This window comes from Rhagoletis zephyria, unplaced genomic scaffold (genome assembly GCF_001687245.7).
Source record: "Rhagoletis zephyria isolate East Lansing unplaced genomic scaffold, Rhagoletis_zephyria_1.1 Rzeph_scaffold_00011, whole genome shotgun sequence".
Lineage (NCBI taxonomy): Eukaryota > Metazoa > Arthropoda > Insecta > Diptera > Tephritidae > Rhagoletis > Rhagoletis zephyria.
Genome location: NW_016157095.1, coordinates 364,045 through 381,446, shown reverse-complemented (window position 1 = coordinate 381,446; position 17,402 = coordinate 364,045). Strand labels below are relative to the sequence as shown.

Genomic DNA, 17,402 nt, shown 5'->3' with positions numbered 1-17,402 from the left:
ATAAAATCGCTTTGAAGTTACACTTAAAAAAAAATGTCTGCATTGTAGTGAATGATAATTTCATTCATCCAAAAGCCCCATCGTTTCGGTTGATTGGGTGAGAAGGTGGAGCTATTACTTTTTGTAAAGTATGGAGTGTACTAGTGGGCAAAGATCCAGGAGCCGAATGCAAATTGCATAAATATTACAAAATATTAGTCATCAAATTCAGGGGATTGAATGAAGAAAGTGGTTGCCCCTTGCTGAGGATTTTGGCGTAATTAAAATTTTATGTATGATAATTTATTGGAAATGAGTATTGAAGAGCAGTACACTCCGTGTCAAAATCATAACCTCACCACGTAGTAACATTTTTTTTTTGGTTATTAACTTATAGTTATTGTTTTATAAAAATACAGTCTATTCTTAAAAAAAGCATAAATCCAAGTTTCAAATCTTGTACAATATTATAAAAATATCAACAAACTTAAATACCTTTTTTCATTATTTTTTACATTTAATTCAGAGCTAATGTGATACAAAAAATTGTATTTGTATTTTTTTAGTAGACAATAGGAAAAAAGTTGGATGAAGTAATTTCAGAGAAAACCCTTTTTGACCGATGCTCCATACAAGTGGAACAACTGTGCAATGATGAGCTATTTAAACTTAAACTTAAATTTGTCGAAATTACATAAGTTTCATTTTTTTTAAATTGCTGGGGATATATAGTTCAATTATAATTGCGAAAATCGATGTCCATGCAATTCCTACAACACTCAAGTAAATCGTGAAAACCTCATACAAACAATGCGAGTTTAAGCGAAAATCTAAATATTTTTTAAAAGTGCAAACTACTGTCACACAGCACAACTGTACGGCACACAGTTAAATGGGCCTCTTAAAAAACTTAGATAAAATGGCAACGCGGCAAGTTTTTTATTGAAGGCAAATCTCAATCAACAGTTGTATGTATGCATGTGTGTCCGTCTACAATCCACCCAATCATAAGTGATTGTTTACTAACTTAACCCTTATATGCCCCACACCTGTCATCTTTCACATGCAAATCGCAGTACTCAAGCACTAAACACTTCACTCTAAAACCGGTCACTCAACGGCGACTTATTTGTCCAGCACTTAGCGCAACGCACCAGCCCGGCTGTAGAATAAGCAATGCTTTGGAAAATGTGCTTTGTGCAGCGCGTAATCCTGTTTTCTCAGCACTTCTCGATCGATGCCTACTAAATAACTGCAATCACATACTCTTAGGTATGTAGGTATGTGTGTATGTGCATACATTCAACAAAAAAAAAACACCAAGCAAAGTGCTTGCGTTTGTGTGTTTATTTTATGCTGATGACTCCATTAGGCATCTCCACAAAAGCCACTACCACTTAACGTAGCCGTTGCCGCCATTGCAAGTTCATTTCCATTTCAGTTCAATTGTCGTTGTGCAAATGCAATTACGCGGCCATAATTGAGGCCTCAACCTGATCAGGAGCATACAAACATAAGCACAGCTCTCAACTTGGCTCACTTCACTGCTGGCAGGTGGTTCGTTCTGTTCCATGTCTCCACGCGAAAATACTCCTGCTGATTGTTATGTCTAGGCTGTGTCCACTAGCTGGCAAACTATTGTTGCTGTTGTTGCTATTTTGTCGATTGCATCGCCAGCAAAATTTCCAACTTAATGAAGCGACAAGCTTAAATGAGTTAAGTTACCGTAGTTATTCAGCATTTGTGTGTGGTGCTTTCTTTGCCTTGCCTTCTTCGTCAGTGCCGCTGAATTCCTGTTGGCTTTATTCTTTTGCTTTTACCTGGATTTTTTCGCATTTATGTGGTATTACCGTTAACCTTTTCCCCCTTCTCACACTTGCTACATATTAGTGTTGCTGTTGCTTTTGTGCTTGTTGTTGCTGTTTTTTTCTTTGTTGCTTAGTCTCGTAATGCTGTAATAAATTCGATTTGATCTCCGTTCATCGTCGTAGGCGCCCAGCCATTTCCTCCACTTCTCGCATTTTTTCTCCCTTCTACCTCTTTTTTTCCTGGATTTGTCGGGCTTTTGTGGCGGTGCTGCAATTACTTTTTGTTGTTGCTACACATTTGCGCTGGTGCTGCTGTTGGCGGAAGGTGCAACATTTTCCCGGCTCTAATTGAGTTTTCGCAATTTTTTCCGCATTTCAGCAGATTTTTCCTTTTCTTTTTTTTCATTTAAGCTATTGTGTTTCTTATTGCATTTGGCTGAATTTTTTTCGAAGTTTCATTATTTCTGCAATTGCGTTTTGTTTTGCTTTTATTGTTATAATTTGTACAGTATTTTTTTTTTTGTTTTTTTCTACTTCGTTGCACAAGTCAGACATTTATTTGCTCGTACAGATTTGTTGCACGTACGGCATTTGCTGCGCTAGTGGTCAGCTGACAACCAACCACACATTTGGCAAGTCACCAATTCCATTTGCGCGTTTAATCAATGAAGTTTTCTATAATCAACTCGATAATAAATTGCCGCCTCCGTCTGGCCAAAAATAATGAAGTATAAAAATACAAAAACTGCCATTAATGTCTGCAAAGTTTTCACCAAAAACTTATGCAACTTATGCGCGTCACTTAAAAATTTAAACCATCAAATACGCAATACTTTTCACACTTGACACCCACTCAGCCATCTAGTCTAGATAATATAAAAGCAATCGGCTTAATCGAAAGTCACTCATACGCACCGTCAACGCACACAAGTTGCCCACCACTCTGGCATGTCTGCTCTGCTGCAAGTAACCGATACTGGCGCTCCGCTTAATTCAGCTCGCGCCTTTCGCTATCTCTGGCTCAATTGGCGCTTGATTGGCATGCATCCGACGCGCCGTCATCGCTGTCTCTACCTTGCCTACTCAGCGTCCATCAACAGCGTCTTCGGCATACTCTTGCCCGCCACAATGATCGCTAAACTGTGTTTTATAGAAAATCTACCACAACTCATTGGACTCCTATACCTGGGCGTCACACTCACAATGGCCACGGCCAAGCAATTTTCCCTTTGGCTGCATCGCTCTAAGCTGCTGGACGTCAACTTGTATTTGGCGAAGTTGGATGCGCGCTGTAATCACCATGCCGTGGATCGTCAACACCTACTCTGGGCCATACGTATTTGTCACTTCTACTATGTCGCCTATATGTTTGTGTATGAGTTAAGCAGCAGCGGTTTCGCATATATTGGCTTTTCGTTGCGCCAGTTGGTTTATGATGCTTGGTTTCCGAAATTGTACGAAGATGCCGATAAGAACCTAACTATAACTTTGATTTATCAAAATTTCGCGGTAATGACATTTTTTGTATTACAAAATGTCAACAACGATATGTATCCGCAATGTTATTTGGCTGTAATGATTGGTCATATGCGTGCACTTTCGGCGCGTATTAGTCGAGTCGGCAAGGATGGCGCACTCTCAGTGGAAGATAATATTGAGGAGCTAAAGAATTGTATAGAAGATCACAAGAACTTGTTAAGGTGAGTTGAAATTTGAGAGAATGTTGAGTTTTTAATGAAGAAGAATGAGAAAAAATTAGAAAGTAATAGGAATTTTTTTTCTTTTTTTTCTTCATAGAAATACTACCAAATACCAGGCGTGCTTCGCTACACCTTAAAAGTATTTTTATGTTGTTACTCCCTCCCAAAACTCTAAAATAATTATCTAGAATGTCTAGATTCTGGTTTATAAATAAACAAGTTAAAAAGCAGGTTTATTCGATAGTAAAAATCCAGTTTACTCGGTATTAAAAAATCAATATTTCAAACAAACCGCCAGAAAATATTTGGAAAAAAAATCATTTAAAACCGGTTTGAAAACACCGAGGTAATCACCCTACTTAATACAACTAAGCGCTTCAGAGGCAATCACCCTACTTAATACAACTAAGCGCTTCAGAACAGAATAAACGAAGTTTCATACAAAATTAATCTAACTTTGCTTGTGACTGCATAATTTGCCTTTGCTCGCAAGTAACTAAGATGTCTTCCTCAATATAAATATTTAATAGTTTCTTAAAATATTTTACCAAACTTTTACATACCTTTTGGCAACACAAATTTTCTAGCCACACAAATTTTCAATTTCAAAAATTGCATTTCGCTTATTTATACTTTTTTCTGTCGCCAAAGTTTTGCGTCTCTATTCATGCAATAACAATTATTTACTAAATCCCCTCGCAGCCATAATCCGTTAGTTATGAATTGAATTAACATGCTCCTGCGGGAGCGACGTCATGTCGATAACACAAATCACTAAAGCAAATTCTGAGGAGCATTTCGGTATTTATTGAAAATTCCAGCGACTAAAATATGCGGAAAGTTGAATATGCACGCCACAAAATAGCAGCGCAGGCGGCAGCAACAACCACAATGTGATATATATATAGCACCTTAGATTAACTATAAATGCAATAAACGAAACTTTTTGAATAGCAAAAACCATCGACGACAACAAAATATCGGTAGAAAGTAAGACCACCAACACCAAACGTTGCAGAAGGCAATGAAGACGTTGCAGCGTCAGTCGCAACCCTCCAAAAGTGCCACGCAGACAAATAACAACAAAATTAATTCCGCCATTCTATGAACTATTGATGACGCTGCGACAACTAATAGTTGCGCTTGCCGCTTGCTGCCCTCATCAGCAGCCGCTGTACTTGCATGTTGCACGTTCGCTTGCGGCACGTTGCAAGTCTCACGCGAAATAACGCAAACTTTTGACTGCAAAGCTACTTAGCATATCATCAACATTTAAATCAGGTAGCCACAAAACTTTTAGCAGCGCTTTTAAGCGCATTTTACTTAGTGCTTTTTAGCACATTGTGGCAACCACGGCACCACCGCGGCAACATCGACAACTGCACTAGCCAACTATAAAAAAAAAACAAGAGCAAAGGACTTAAATATTTGCTGCCAGCGTTCCTTTAGCGACCACTACTGCGAACTAAACTTGTCTAACTTGAACGCACGCAGGTATGCAACAAACAACGCAGCCAGAGACCGCTAAACACTCAGGTGCCAACGCGAATAGATACTGGTTCGCGTTGCGTGTCAGAAGCACACGTATGCACACTTTCACACGCACGCCTTTATAATTCAACTTTATAATTATATAAGTGAGAAGTTAGAAAAGCTTGTTCTTAAATATAGGGTGCTTTTTTATTTTTTGTTTTTAGTTTTACTCAACATTTTACACTTTAACTTAAGTTTCTTTAATAAATAATTCATTGCAGCTACTTTGCCTGCATACGTCCGGTTATCTCACGTACCATTTTCATGCAATTTGGCATCACTGCCTTCGTGCTCTGCCTCACCGCCGTCAAATATGTGGCCTTCGGCGTTGATACCGCACAAATGCTGATCGCTATCACCTATATATTCGCAGTTTTGATTGAAGCCTTACCTTGCTGCTGGTACGTCAATGCTCTCTTGGAGGAGTGTGGTCAACTAACCTTGGCTATATACAGTTGCCAGTGGTTTGAACAGAGCAAGGAATTTCGTAAAATACTCATCGTTTTTATGCAACGCTCACAACGAGCAACTGTTCTAATGGCTGGTAATTTGGTGCCGATTACTCTACAGACTTTCTTAAATGTAAATATTTGAATGACTTATGCATATCGCACATTATCTTCAATGGTATATTGACTAAAAGCATAAAAAGCAAAATTCGAACAGATTTTACTAAGTAAAAATATTTTAAGCGCATAACGTCCGAAATTCCAAATTAAGAGTTAATATACTTTAGAAGAACGTGTGCGATAGGTATATATATATGTAAGAGCATATAACTAATAAATAAATATTTTTATTTAATTTTTGCAGATCATTAAATTTTCGTTTTCAATGTACACGATTTTAAAAGGGTAAAATTCCACGTGGCGTAGACGTAATTCTGTAAAATATGCAAATGTATCCTCAATATCATATAAAAATAAAATATGCGAAGTTTTTATTGTCAATAAATTAAATATAAATGACATAATTTGTCATAAATCAAGCACCAAATGAAGAAAAAAAAGATTTTTTATTTATTATAGCCCCCACTGTTATTTGGAAATTTGAACAAATGCCTAAAGGTATGCAACTATTTTTTAATTAATTTATTTTTTTTTGTTAACAAATACAAATCACACACTCGTACGTACACGGGTTTATTGCAAGAAATTATGAAAGAAAATTTGAACGTACTTAGTTTTTGTGAAGTAATTTGATCGAAAAAAAGTAATTTATACTGTAATGTGAACATAGTTTTATGGGTTTTAGACAATTTAATGACAAAAGGTTTTAGAAAATTTCATCTCGAAGAGGTTTGCCACCTATTTGATAAATTTAATTCAGTTAAATCGATAAGATAAACTATGTATTACAATACGTGTAGCGTATGTATTTGAGAAATTTTTCATTTAGAAATATCTTCAAAGTATTTTTGTTTTGCTACTGCCTCTCACAACATCTAAAACTATAAGCTAATAGTTAGCATATTTCTTCAAATAAATAGATAAATGCACACAAATTAACTCAGGAACAATGGAATAATTTTCGCAATATTTATTTTATTTTTAATTTCATTATTTTTGTCTTTAAATTTCACATGATAAAATGAAAAGGAATTCAACGTTTTCAATATAGCAAACACTTGCGTTGCTGTCAAAAAAAAGTGCATCCAGGGACCCACTCAAACACGCAAAAAAAATTTCGTTGAAATCGGTCAAGCCGTTTCGCAGGAGTTCGACCACAAACACAATGACGCGAAATTTGTAACTATATATTCGATTTTAATTAAGTAAAATGACTTAGTTGTATTCTCCAAATCATCAACCCAACCAATCAATTTTAACAAATAATAAGAGCTAGTCACAATTTGAAGGGATGTAGTTCCATCTTATCACAGCTACAACATATTCAACAACTTAATTGTGCTTGAGGCCATTTGTATTGAAAAATTATTGCAGGAAACACAAGAGTTTACAAATGGTAGAAGTTCTAGCCTTGAGCGTACGCAGGTATGGGGTGAGTGGGGCGCAAGATTTTAATTCAGTTGTTAATTTTCTTCCATTTTTTTCTCAATTTTCGCAAGTTACTTGATATTTTGAGGGTGTACAAGTCAAACGGACCTTTGATTCGTATTCAACGAGTCGTAATACCTGTCAGTAGGTGTCGGTGTAATTTTAATATTTTAATATTTTCTACTTACTTTGTACTTGTAATTTAGGTTTATGTATGCCTATCGTTCGCAGAGGTTTTGTAGAAAAAAAAAAATGAAATCAACACAGAATCAATTGATCTATTTGCGGAAGATCCTCGAAGACTATTGTTTAAATAAAGAATAATGAATAAATTACGATTTTAGTGTAAAAACTAAGGAGCATTTTAAAATTTGTATGCAATTAAGGTAACTAACAAAAATTGTATTCTAACTATTCAATAGGTGTATAGTAAACTTCAAAAAATGTTAATTACTTTGAAGGGTTTAGTACAATAAAAAGAGAAAAAATTAATAAGGATAAATTATCATAACTTTTTTAATAACTATATTTCAATGTTTTTAACAAAATTTTCATTACAAATAATCTCATTGTTTACTTTGACTCTTTAATTTAATTCCTTTTTAACCGACTTCAAAAAAAGGAGAAGGTTATCCATTCATCGGAACATTTTTTTGTATGTATGTATGTTACCGCATAACTTTATAACTTTGGACCACGTCAACCGATTTCGATAATAGTGTCTCACAGGTGGTCCCATACTAATTTAGATCCGAACATTGGATCATGAAAAATTAACGGTACATGAGAATTAAAGTCGGTTGTGGTTTTGCTTAAAAAATACTTATTTTATTCTAACAGCAGGGTCAAAGAAATAATTTTGAAACTAGCATGTATGTATGTACATATAAAGGATACGATATTAGGACCCTGTTTTCCATATATTCCATAATTCGGCATGCATGTCTAGCCGATCCTAGTAATTATCACGCTCACCAATTGCTAGTGTCGTAAAATTTTGTATTACAACAATTACATATATGTATAATACTAAAATTATAGAAGTTTCGCTTTTGCCTTTGATTCACACATCTGCTGTTAATTACTTATTTTTAAGTAAACTATACTTTGCGTAAGAAAGACCGATACCGTAATTTTAATAATAAATCAGTATTTATGTAATTTTGTATGTACATCGATAACGTTGCGTAATAATTAAAGTTAATTAATAAAGTACAAAAATTTTTACAATTGGGGACGAAGAGTATAGGTTTACCCGCTGCAATATTTGTTGTTGTTTAATTGAAATATTGGATTTCAGGAAATTAAGAAATAAACGCACATATTTCCTTATATACACACCGAAACACTCTTTCGCCGCATGCAAGGGGTAAAAAGGGCAAAGAAATTTTCTTACAAATGTAGGTCTTGCTAAACGGGTTACTTTATTTCTTACAAATAATTTTGTGGTTAATTTTTAATACCAGAACCCACTTGTCTACGAAATTTATTAGTTTCTTAGAGTTAAATCTAGATACTTAACTATTATTGTCGGCCGATCAATTATTATCAAATTATACTCAATCATTTTATCATTCGCTATCAAGCCTTGTTTGGATATTGGCTTTGTCCTCACTTGGCGAGATATTGAAAACCACAAAAGCGCAACTTAGTAGAAGCTTAACACGATATTTTACCTTCAACTGCTGTAAAATCTTTTTCATAATGTGGCGGCAAAATGCGTCCTCAGACTTAGAAAAGCAAACTCATGAAAACCAACCAACTTAGGAAAACGCAGAATGACTGACAATCACATAAGATTTTCGACCACTGAAGAATGTGACGAAGCCTTAAGAATAGTTGTTAGATAAAGGTTATCTATTAACACTGGATGGTTCAAAGGTTGAGCAGAGAAACATCACTGGCCTCCCTCCATTCTGTGTACCTCGTTCCAAGATGAGATTTATACTTAGCACGACTTCAGCAAGAAAAGTCGCTATCTTCACCAACAGCCAAGAGGCTTTGAAAGCAAGAGGATCCAAATTAGCAAAATCGACGATTGTACGCAAATAGCGTGTTGCGTTGGCTTCACTGAGTCACATTCACATTTTTATTTGCTAGGTTCCAGGACATAGCAACATAGAAGGAAACGAGATAGTTGACGGGCAGGTATGGCTTTGAGATGGCTTTGAGATGCCAACATTTAAGGCAGGAAAATATATGTATAGGTACAACCACTGTTTAGTGATCCATACCATTCCGAAATGGGGAAGGATCCATACTTTATATGAATATCAGAAAATATAACTGTAACCTTTTACTGCATTTTTAACCAGTTTATTAAAAAAACTGTAACAAAGAAAAATCAAAATATTAAGTAGGGAATGGCTTTAGAAGCTGCAGTACACTTAGTTTTGAACTCCCCTATGTCCTTCGATACTCCTTTCGTGGCCTTCAGTTTCCGTTTAATTACAGCCCAATAGCGTTCCACTGGTCTTAGCTCTGGGCAGTTTGGCGGATTAGCCTCTCCAGGTACAATATATATATTATTGTTGGTGTAACATGCTTGATGTCAGATACGGCTAAAAGAAGGTAATTCAGACAATGTGGTTCAGCAGATTAATGACTTGATCATTCTGACTTTTCTCTTTACAAACGAAACCCTTGTAAAGGGAAAGTGCTGCCACTTGGCACTCACTTACAATGGACAACTACATATCGTCACTAGACACGAATAAAGGCGCGAGCGAACTCAGTAACTGAACGCGAAAAAAGACACATGAAAAAACTTCAGCGAAGAAACTTATTTTCGCGGTAAATATTTGGGGAATTATGCTGATACTTGGCCATTTATACATCCTTAATTACGCGCCTTTCTTCGTCGTCAACAAAAAATAAATAAATTTTTCCAACGACAATTGTTTTAAAGTTAATCCAAACTTTAGGTTGCTTATGTAATACATTTTGTTATACTAGGTTTACATATAAGTAGATTTTCCTAATTTTTGAGCTTAACTCCCTAATCTGTAAATTGGAAAAGAGATTAGCCATACAAAATTCGTCCCTCCTTAATCTATAATTATAAAATAATTTCAGATTAAACCGATAATTTTTCGGTATCCAACCTAGTTTTATCGATTATTTTTGCGAAGAAGAGGAGAAATGCCAAATCAGAAAGTAAACAAAAATGAACGCTAGCAAGGAAAAAGAGGTTTGTAAAGGGTGTTTTTAACAAATATTAAGTTAAAATAAATTTAAATTGCTTAATATAGCAGAAAAAAGGGATCACGGTGGACAGAGAAGGACTTAGTTTTTCCTTGACATGTAAAATAAACAAGCACAACAAATTTTATAGCTAATAATCTCAGGGGTAAATAATAAACGAGCTTTGATTGAGACTATATTTTATATTCAAAGTATTTTTGTAGTTTGTGCTCTCAATACATGACAATTTGCAAAAAATATTTGACTTTGATAGCCATATGAAAATCGCCGTTTTAAACCTTCCCTTATATCACAAAAAATTTGTTAACTCGTACTGGTTTTGCCGACAAAATTATTAAAAGAAACTTTCGATCATAACGCCCGCTACCCTTGGATTTGCCCATTTGTTAACAAGTACGGAAGGAAAAGAGACTACCAATTATTTAGGGAAATTTTAAAATATGTACATATGTGCATAAGCAACCTGAATCGCAACAAAGCTCCATGAAAATTAATTACACCGACAGAATTCTTTCAATTGCTGTCATGTTCTTATTTTAATTCCTTTCACTTCGTATCACACCAAATTATTGCATGCCAACACTTCATTAGCTCGTAGTTGGATCAATTTCCTGCCTCTTGTTCTAAAAAACCCTCTATTATTGTTTTCTTAATTTTAATGTTGACATTTTAATTACATATTTAAATATATGTATGACTTTCGGTAAGCTCATACTTCGGCGACTTTAAGTGTTGCCTCTGTTGTTTGTTTCATTGATATAAATATGAACTTCAAATAACTAAATTTTTTAAATACAATAAGTCATTGAACAAGTAAAGATTCAAAATGCGCTTTCAAAAATATTTGCCATTACCACCACCGAAAAATACTCCGTTGGACTCACACGATGCGCTGCGTTATCATTGGCTCTTTTGGCGCTTGACAGGCATACATCCGCTCAAAACACACACGCACATCTATTTCGCCTACTCACTGCTGCTGAACTTCTGCGCCACATTGCTGTTAATAGGACTTTACACTGTTAGCTTCGTTGTACAAAACGATTTAGATGAAGAGTTATCGAATCTTAGCGTGCTAGTGCCGTTAATCTACACCTCGACAAAGCATGCGATTATTTGCTATCACATCCATAGCGGAAGCTTACAAAAGGCAGCATTACACTTACAAGCGCTGGATAGGCGCGCTGAGCAGCAGCAACCGCAGGTTAGCGACTACCTGAAGCGAAAAGTGCGCCACTGTCAATTAATTTTCACCACAGCTTTAACAGGGGTTTTAATATGCGCGCTTCTGTACGGAATGGTGGGCATATCGCGACACAAGTTACCTTTTGGTGGCTGGATGCCCTTCGATTGGCAGCATTCGGCGGGAGCTTACACATTAGTATGCGCTTTCCAGATGTTCTGCCTTTGCGTGCAAACAATATATGCTGTCAGCAGCGATACCGCTTCGATTATTTATTTATTACTTTTGGTCTTTCATCTGCGCATTTTGAATTCGCGTATAACTGAGATAGGTATGACGGAAGCGGATGGCAGGCATAACGCAGAGGAAAACTATCAACAACTCGCGGCCTGTGTTCGAGATCACTGGGAGTGCATGTGGTGACATGTTTCTTAAGTATTTATAACTATGCACATACTTGCTGAACTTCTTGTACTTTTTCAGCTTCTACAATTGCATTCGCCCTTCGATAGGTGCCACAATCTTCATTCAATTTCTTAGCACCGCTTTTGCGCTCTGCACTTCTGCCATTACTTTTATGAGCTCTGATTTTAGCTTTTCCGAGCTGCTGAAATTTGTTCCCTATCTTTTAGTTGTACTACTCGAAGTAGCACCTTGTTGTTGGTTTATGGACGAAGCTGCAGCACAAATGCGAAATTTAACCAATTCATTGTTTTCTTGCCGCTGGTACGAGCAGAGTAGAAAATTTCGCAGTTCTTTGGTTATTTTCATGCAACGTACGCAGTTGGTGGAAAAAATATTGGCAGGCAATATTGCAACGGTATCACTAGAAACATTTCTCGGCGTGGGTATAAAGTAAGTTCACGCCAAGTTTTTTCAGTAATGTATTTTATTTTCTTTATTGCAGATTATAAAATTCGCCTTTTCCTTGTTTACTTTACTCAAACAATTGAAGGAATAAATTTGTAGTAAATATCTGTTGTGTATTATTTAAACACATAAATAAAATTCCGAATAGCCAATAACTCTAAAATTTGAATGAATGGTTTTTGTGAATTGATGGGCTACGCCATTGCTAGAGCTTCTTTCTGATTCCCTTTTCCCATGATCCCTACTTTCTTTGAACATGAAAGATCGCCCAAGTTGAGCTTATCTCAAAGGCCGAATGCTCAAGCACATCAGGCCATCAGTCTCTTTTCGTTCCTGCTTAAAAGGCCAGAAAGACTTATTAATCCACACAAAAGAAACGAGACTCTTCTATAATGACTCTCAAAAGCTCAACATGCATGCATGCCTGTTTCCATCGTAGAGTTAGGGGCCTCCAACCTCTACCCTAGATCAGCCAAATCTCATAGAAACCGGTGACTCTCATTGATACCAGTGATTCATTGTGTACCAATTTCACTCGCAGCGCTTAACGTTATGCCCAACATAATGCCTATTGACTCTGCAGCGAGAACTTTCGCAGGGCATGCAGCAATCAGGCTTAGAGAAATTAGAGCAAAATGTGGGTGTATGAACATTCTCAAATTCTTGAAGGTTTCGATTTCGTCTTGAATAAAATCGCGCTTTTTGAAATGGCGTCAAAAGCTTTTTATCTGCGCAAGGGATTAAATATTGGGTTAGGAAAGGTGACTGAAGGACAAGAGCAATAAATATTTTAACGGATGAGTCGAAGCTTGAAACGGAAGGTTTGGTGGAAGGTCCTCTGACAGAAACTTTCAACAACAACAAATGTGGGTATTAATTAAGAAAAAGTAAACACACTGCTTAAGAGCTTATGAAGTCTAGAGAAGAGGTAAGTATGATAACCATGTGGTAAATCGATCAAATTCCATGACGTGAATCAGAACTACACTTTTTACCACTACTAGTTTTTCCAGCTGTCGCGAAGGTAAGGTTGAAGTATCTTGGCTCACACTTCAAGCTCAACCTTGAGGTAGGTACTCTTGATGATATATATTGGCAGTTTTGGTAACTTTGAATATTAGTACAACCTCTCTGAAGATTATGTGCGTATATGAGCTACTGCACAATAAATGATACTTTTCTCAAATCAATATTCTCCAAATATTAGAAGCGTGGAATAAGCTGAATTCTGTAAAAGGATACCACAATTGCATGACACCATCTTATTATAATAAATAATTACAGCCTACAATTTTCTTCAGACTAATATCATTTGAATGTGAAATGAAGTAACCTATACTACATACCTACATATACATACATACATATGTATATAAATAAATGTCTGAAAATCCCGAGCTCCTTAATAAAAAGTAGATTTTATGCGGATTGCACTCAAACATTCCTGATTTTCTCTTTTTTGGCAAGTACATTAGTCATTTAAACCATTAGTTTTTTTATGAAAAATTATTTACTGACATTTATTTATTAGTATTAGCAAAGGTATAGAAACCGCACCTGGCAGTTGCAAAATATTCATTCATCTCAAAAGATTTCCCCATATAAGAAAAAAAATGCTGAGTGGGAGATCGACCTATCTCGGCAGTCAGTTCGAAAACGCCCTATTTCAGAAAATTTTTCAACAACACCCTATTTCAGGATTTGGTTGAAGAATTCGGTTCGAAAACGCCCTATCTTAGCACATTTTCAATATACAGATTTTCGTTTGGTAAAAGGCAGTTTTGAACCGAATGCTGAGATAGAAGGTTAACTTTGTGAAAATCTTTAGAGAAGTCGGTATTTAAGACATCCAGTTGATGTTTTTGTTCCAGAGCCTTAACAATTTGATTCGTGATAATTAAAAGACTAGTGCATATGGATCTATTAGGAAGAAACCCGTGTTGAAAGCCATTAAATTCGTCTTTAGCTTGTTGAAAAGGTAAAGTATTTAAGATGTTATGAAATATTTTGGCGAATATGAATTGTTATATATGAATCAATAGGATAGTCGAAAGAGTTTAAAATAGACAGAACTAAGAACTTCATTGATAGCGGAAATATCAACTTTGGCATAGTCAGAAACATTATTAGTAGAACTACGGTCATAGAAGTTAAAATTGATAATAATAGCCTTGTGATGTAAGCTATTGGCGGATGCGGGCGATAAGCCTTCATAATAAGATATGTTTAGCTCATTGAATGCGAAAACCAAATCTAAAATACGACCATTGTCATTTAAACTATTATCTATTAAATTGATTAAGCCCGATGGAGAATAAATCGCTACATACAAACTAAGATTTCCATTTCAGATTTGACATTGGTTGGTATTAAATTTTTATTATAATATGCCCTGTAAATGTTACTTAAACTAAAATCACCTAGAAGTATATCTTGATCATCAGTGTTTTTCAGATTATCAAAGATACTAAACATCACATTATCTAGATGCTTTTGGTAAATTTCTATGCCACTCATTGGAGGAATATAGGACAGTGTAAAAAATATAGATTTATGGCCTTATTCATAAAAAATAAAGTAGATTTAAAGAGATTTATAAAATGGCATCTTCATAAATTTTTCTGTTTATAAACATTTTTTAAAGCTAATTTATTTTTTATGAATAAGGCCATTACAATTTGAGAACTTTACTCTAACACATATTTGTTCTAAGGAGCTATCTTAGGAGTTTAAAGTATTTCGAGTACTGCTAAAATCCGCTCTGACTGCAAGCAATACTAAAGCACCCCTTACTTGAACTGTGATGGCAGCACAACGATCTTGTCGTTACACACGGTAATGGTCATGAAAACATTCGGAGGAAGAAAGTTTATCGTTGATCCATGTTTCAGTTTCAGTGTGAACAATGCAAACACTGCTTTAACTCAATAATTTTGAAGGTTTAAGCTTCAGAAATACTTCTTGGTCTTACAACATTTTTAGTCTTAATTCGGGAAATTTCACATAAAGTACGGAAACATACCACTGTTTTTTTATCGCTGTCATTTCAGTCAAACATTAATTAATTCATGCAACCCTTTTTCTTTTTCTTTTTATATGAGACAAGCACAAACTCTCAGACCCAATTGGTGCTTTAAGCCAAAAGGTTGACCTTCAAAGAGTAACGCATTTCTAGACAACCAAAAAAGTTTCAACTGTGTAACTATTTAAATAGTTTGTCAGTTTATTTTCAGCAACTAACATCCTTCCTTCAATAAAGTTAGACGAATCCTATACAAATAAAATACATAGCTTCTCGGAGACAAGCCAAACATGTCTATTAAGCAAATATCTCTGGACGACCAGAGGCTAATGTCGTCGTCGCAAACAACACTGTCATCACCATCTCCAAAGCTGGACACGCACGATGCGCTTAGATATATCTGGCTGTGTTGGCGCTATTTAGGAATGCTCCCGTTCATGCAGAGCAGCTACATCTACTATGCATACTCGGTGCTAATAATTTTTTACGGCGCCATACTCTTTCCGCTGTTTTACGTGATATCGTTATTTGTGCATATCGACTTTGCTGATAGGCTTGCCAATCTTAGTGTGGCGCTGCCTTTGCTCTACACCACAGCAAAGCAGGCAATTATATTTTACTACATTCAAGGTGATTTGCAAAAAGCCGCTCATCACCTACACGCTATGGACAGACGTGCCGAGGGGCATATAGAAGATTGCGCTTACCTTAAGCGTACAGTTCGCTATTGTCACCGAATATTTATTGTAAATTATGCTGGATTTTGGTTGGCTTTACTCGTTTATGGGCTACTCGGCGTGATGAGTCACAAATTACCCTTTGAAGGTTGGTTGCCCTTCGATTGGCAGCACTCGCGAGGCGCTTATACATTAGCGTGTACTCTGCAAATGTTCTGCTTTTGTTCGCAAGTAACGAATGCCGTGTGCATTGACACCTACTCGGTTACATATTTAGCATTGCTGGTGGCTCATTTGCGTGTCTTAAATGCACGCATTGAACGCATTGGAAACTGCAATACGCGCACCGAGACGGACCTCTATGGGGAACTAATCGCTTGCGTGCAAGATCACCGGGAATGTATGTGGTGAGCAAAGAAATATATGTACATCACACAGATGTAATAGTTATTTGCATATTCAGTACTTAGATTATGTGCATGCTTATCTTCCAGCTACTACAATTGCATACGTCCCGCTATTTCCGGCACACTTTTCGTACAGTTTCTCAGCACCGCCTTGGGACTTTGCGCACCCGCCATTGCTTTTGTTGGTGGCGACTTCGACTTATTTCAGTTGTTGAAATTTATAATTTTCTTTTTTGCTATCATAATTGAAGTGGCGCCCTGTTGTTGGTTTATGGATGAAGTAATGGCGGAAATGCGCCAATTGACCACAGCCCTGTTTTCGTGTTCTTGGTATGAACAGAGCCCAAGATTTCGTCGTGATTTGATAATTTTCATGCAACGTTCACAAAAAGAGGATAAAATTATTGCTGGCAACATCACGGCAGTATCCCTAGAGACTTTTAGAAGTGTGAGTGAGAATTTATGTTAACTAATTACATACATATATGTAACAGCATTTGTAAGAGTTCGGTACTTTTTTTCAGATTATTAAATTTTCGTGCTCACTTTTTCTGTTATTGAATCAACTAAATTCTTAAATAAACCATTTGGAGGGACACTAATGAAGCGAGCATACTTGGCTTCTAAAACAGCAGAAAAACGCAAAAATGGTTTTATCTATTAAATTATATTAAAAAATCTTGGCACATTTCACATATCTGCAAAAAAAAAAAATTTGAACCACTTCGAAAATTAATATTTTTAATCAAAAACTATTATTTGTTCAGCTTCTCCTCTAACATTCAGTATGTGGCTTGGTGTTATGCTTGTGCTTCATCAGAGGCGACTCTGTTTATTAAGGCCAACGAATACGAGGAAAACCACAAGATTTTACACACAAATAATAAAATTTGCACATTTGGCAGCCACAGCGTGATGTTTTCTAGAAAGTTGTATCGAGAACGAGTTCAGCTCAATGGAAGCTTTCCGAACAACACCACTCTGTAACTGTGAAAATGTCAAAATCTGTACAACTGTACAAT

General features: G+C 36.0%; 2 protein-coding genes across 2 annotated transcripts; both read left to right on the top strand.

Moving 5' to 3' along the window:
* The first annotated feature begins 2,735 nt into the window (after window positions 1-2,735).
* Window positions 2,736-5,916, top strand: LOC108358483 (odorant receptor 7a-like). The gene is made up of 3 exons (XM_017609852.1): window positions 2,736-3,487; window positions 5,242-5,602; window positions 5,834-5,916. The coding sequence occupies exons 1-3, from the start codon at window positions 2,736-2,738 to the stop codon at window positions 5,876-5,878; spliced, it is 1,158 nt and encodes a 385-aa protein (XP_017465341.1). The 3' UTR covers window positions 5,879-5,916.
* Window positions 5,917-15,586: 9,670 nt separating this feature from the next.
* LOC108358477 (odorant receptor 2a-like) lies at window positions 15,587-16,849 on the top strand. Its single transcript, XM_017609838.1, has 2 exons — window positions 15,587-16,380; window positions 16,468-16,849. Exons 1-2 carry the CDS (start codon window positions 15,587-15,589, stop codon window positions 16,847-16,849), a joined length of 1,176 nt encoding a protein of 391 aa, XP_017465327.1.
* Window positions 16,850-17,402: the final 553 nt, after the last annotated feature.

Coding starts and splice junctions, on each gene's coding strand:
- LOC108358483 (XM_017609852.1), top strand. CDS start 2,736: ATGTCTGCTCTGCTGCAAGTAACCGATACTGGCGCTCCGCTTAATTCA. Junction 3,488..5,241: donor GATCACAAGAACTTGTTAAG/GTGAGTTGAAAT, acceptor AATTCATTGCAG/CTACTTTGCCTGCATACGTC. Junction 5,603..5,833: donor CTCTACAGACTTTCTTAAAT/GTAAATATTTGA, acceptor TAATTTTTGCAG/ATCATTAAATTTTCGTTTTC.
- LOC108358477 (XM_017609838.1), top strand. CDS start 15,587: ATGTCTATTAAGCAAATATCTCTGGACGACCAGAGGCTAATGTCGTCG. Junction 16,381..16,467: donor GATCACCGGGAATGTATGTG/GTGAGCAAAGAA, acceptor CTTATCTTCCAG/CTACTACAATTGCATACGTC.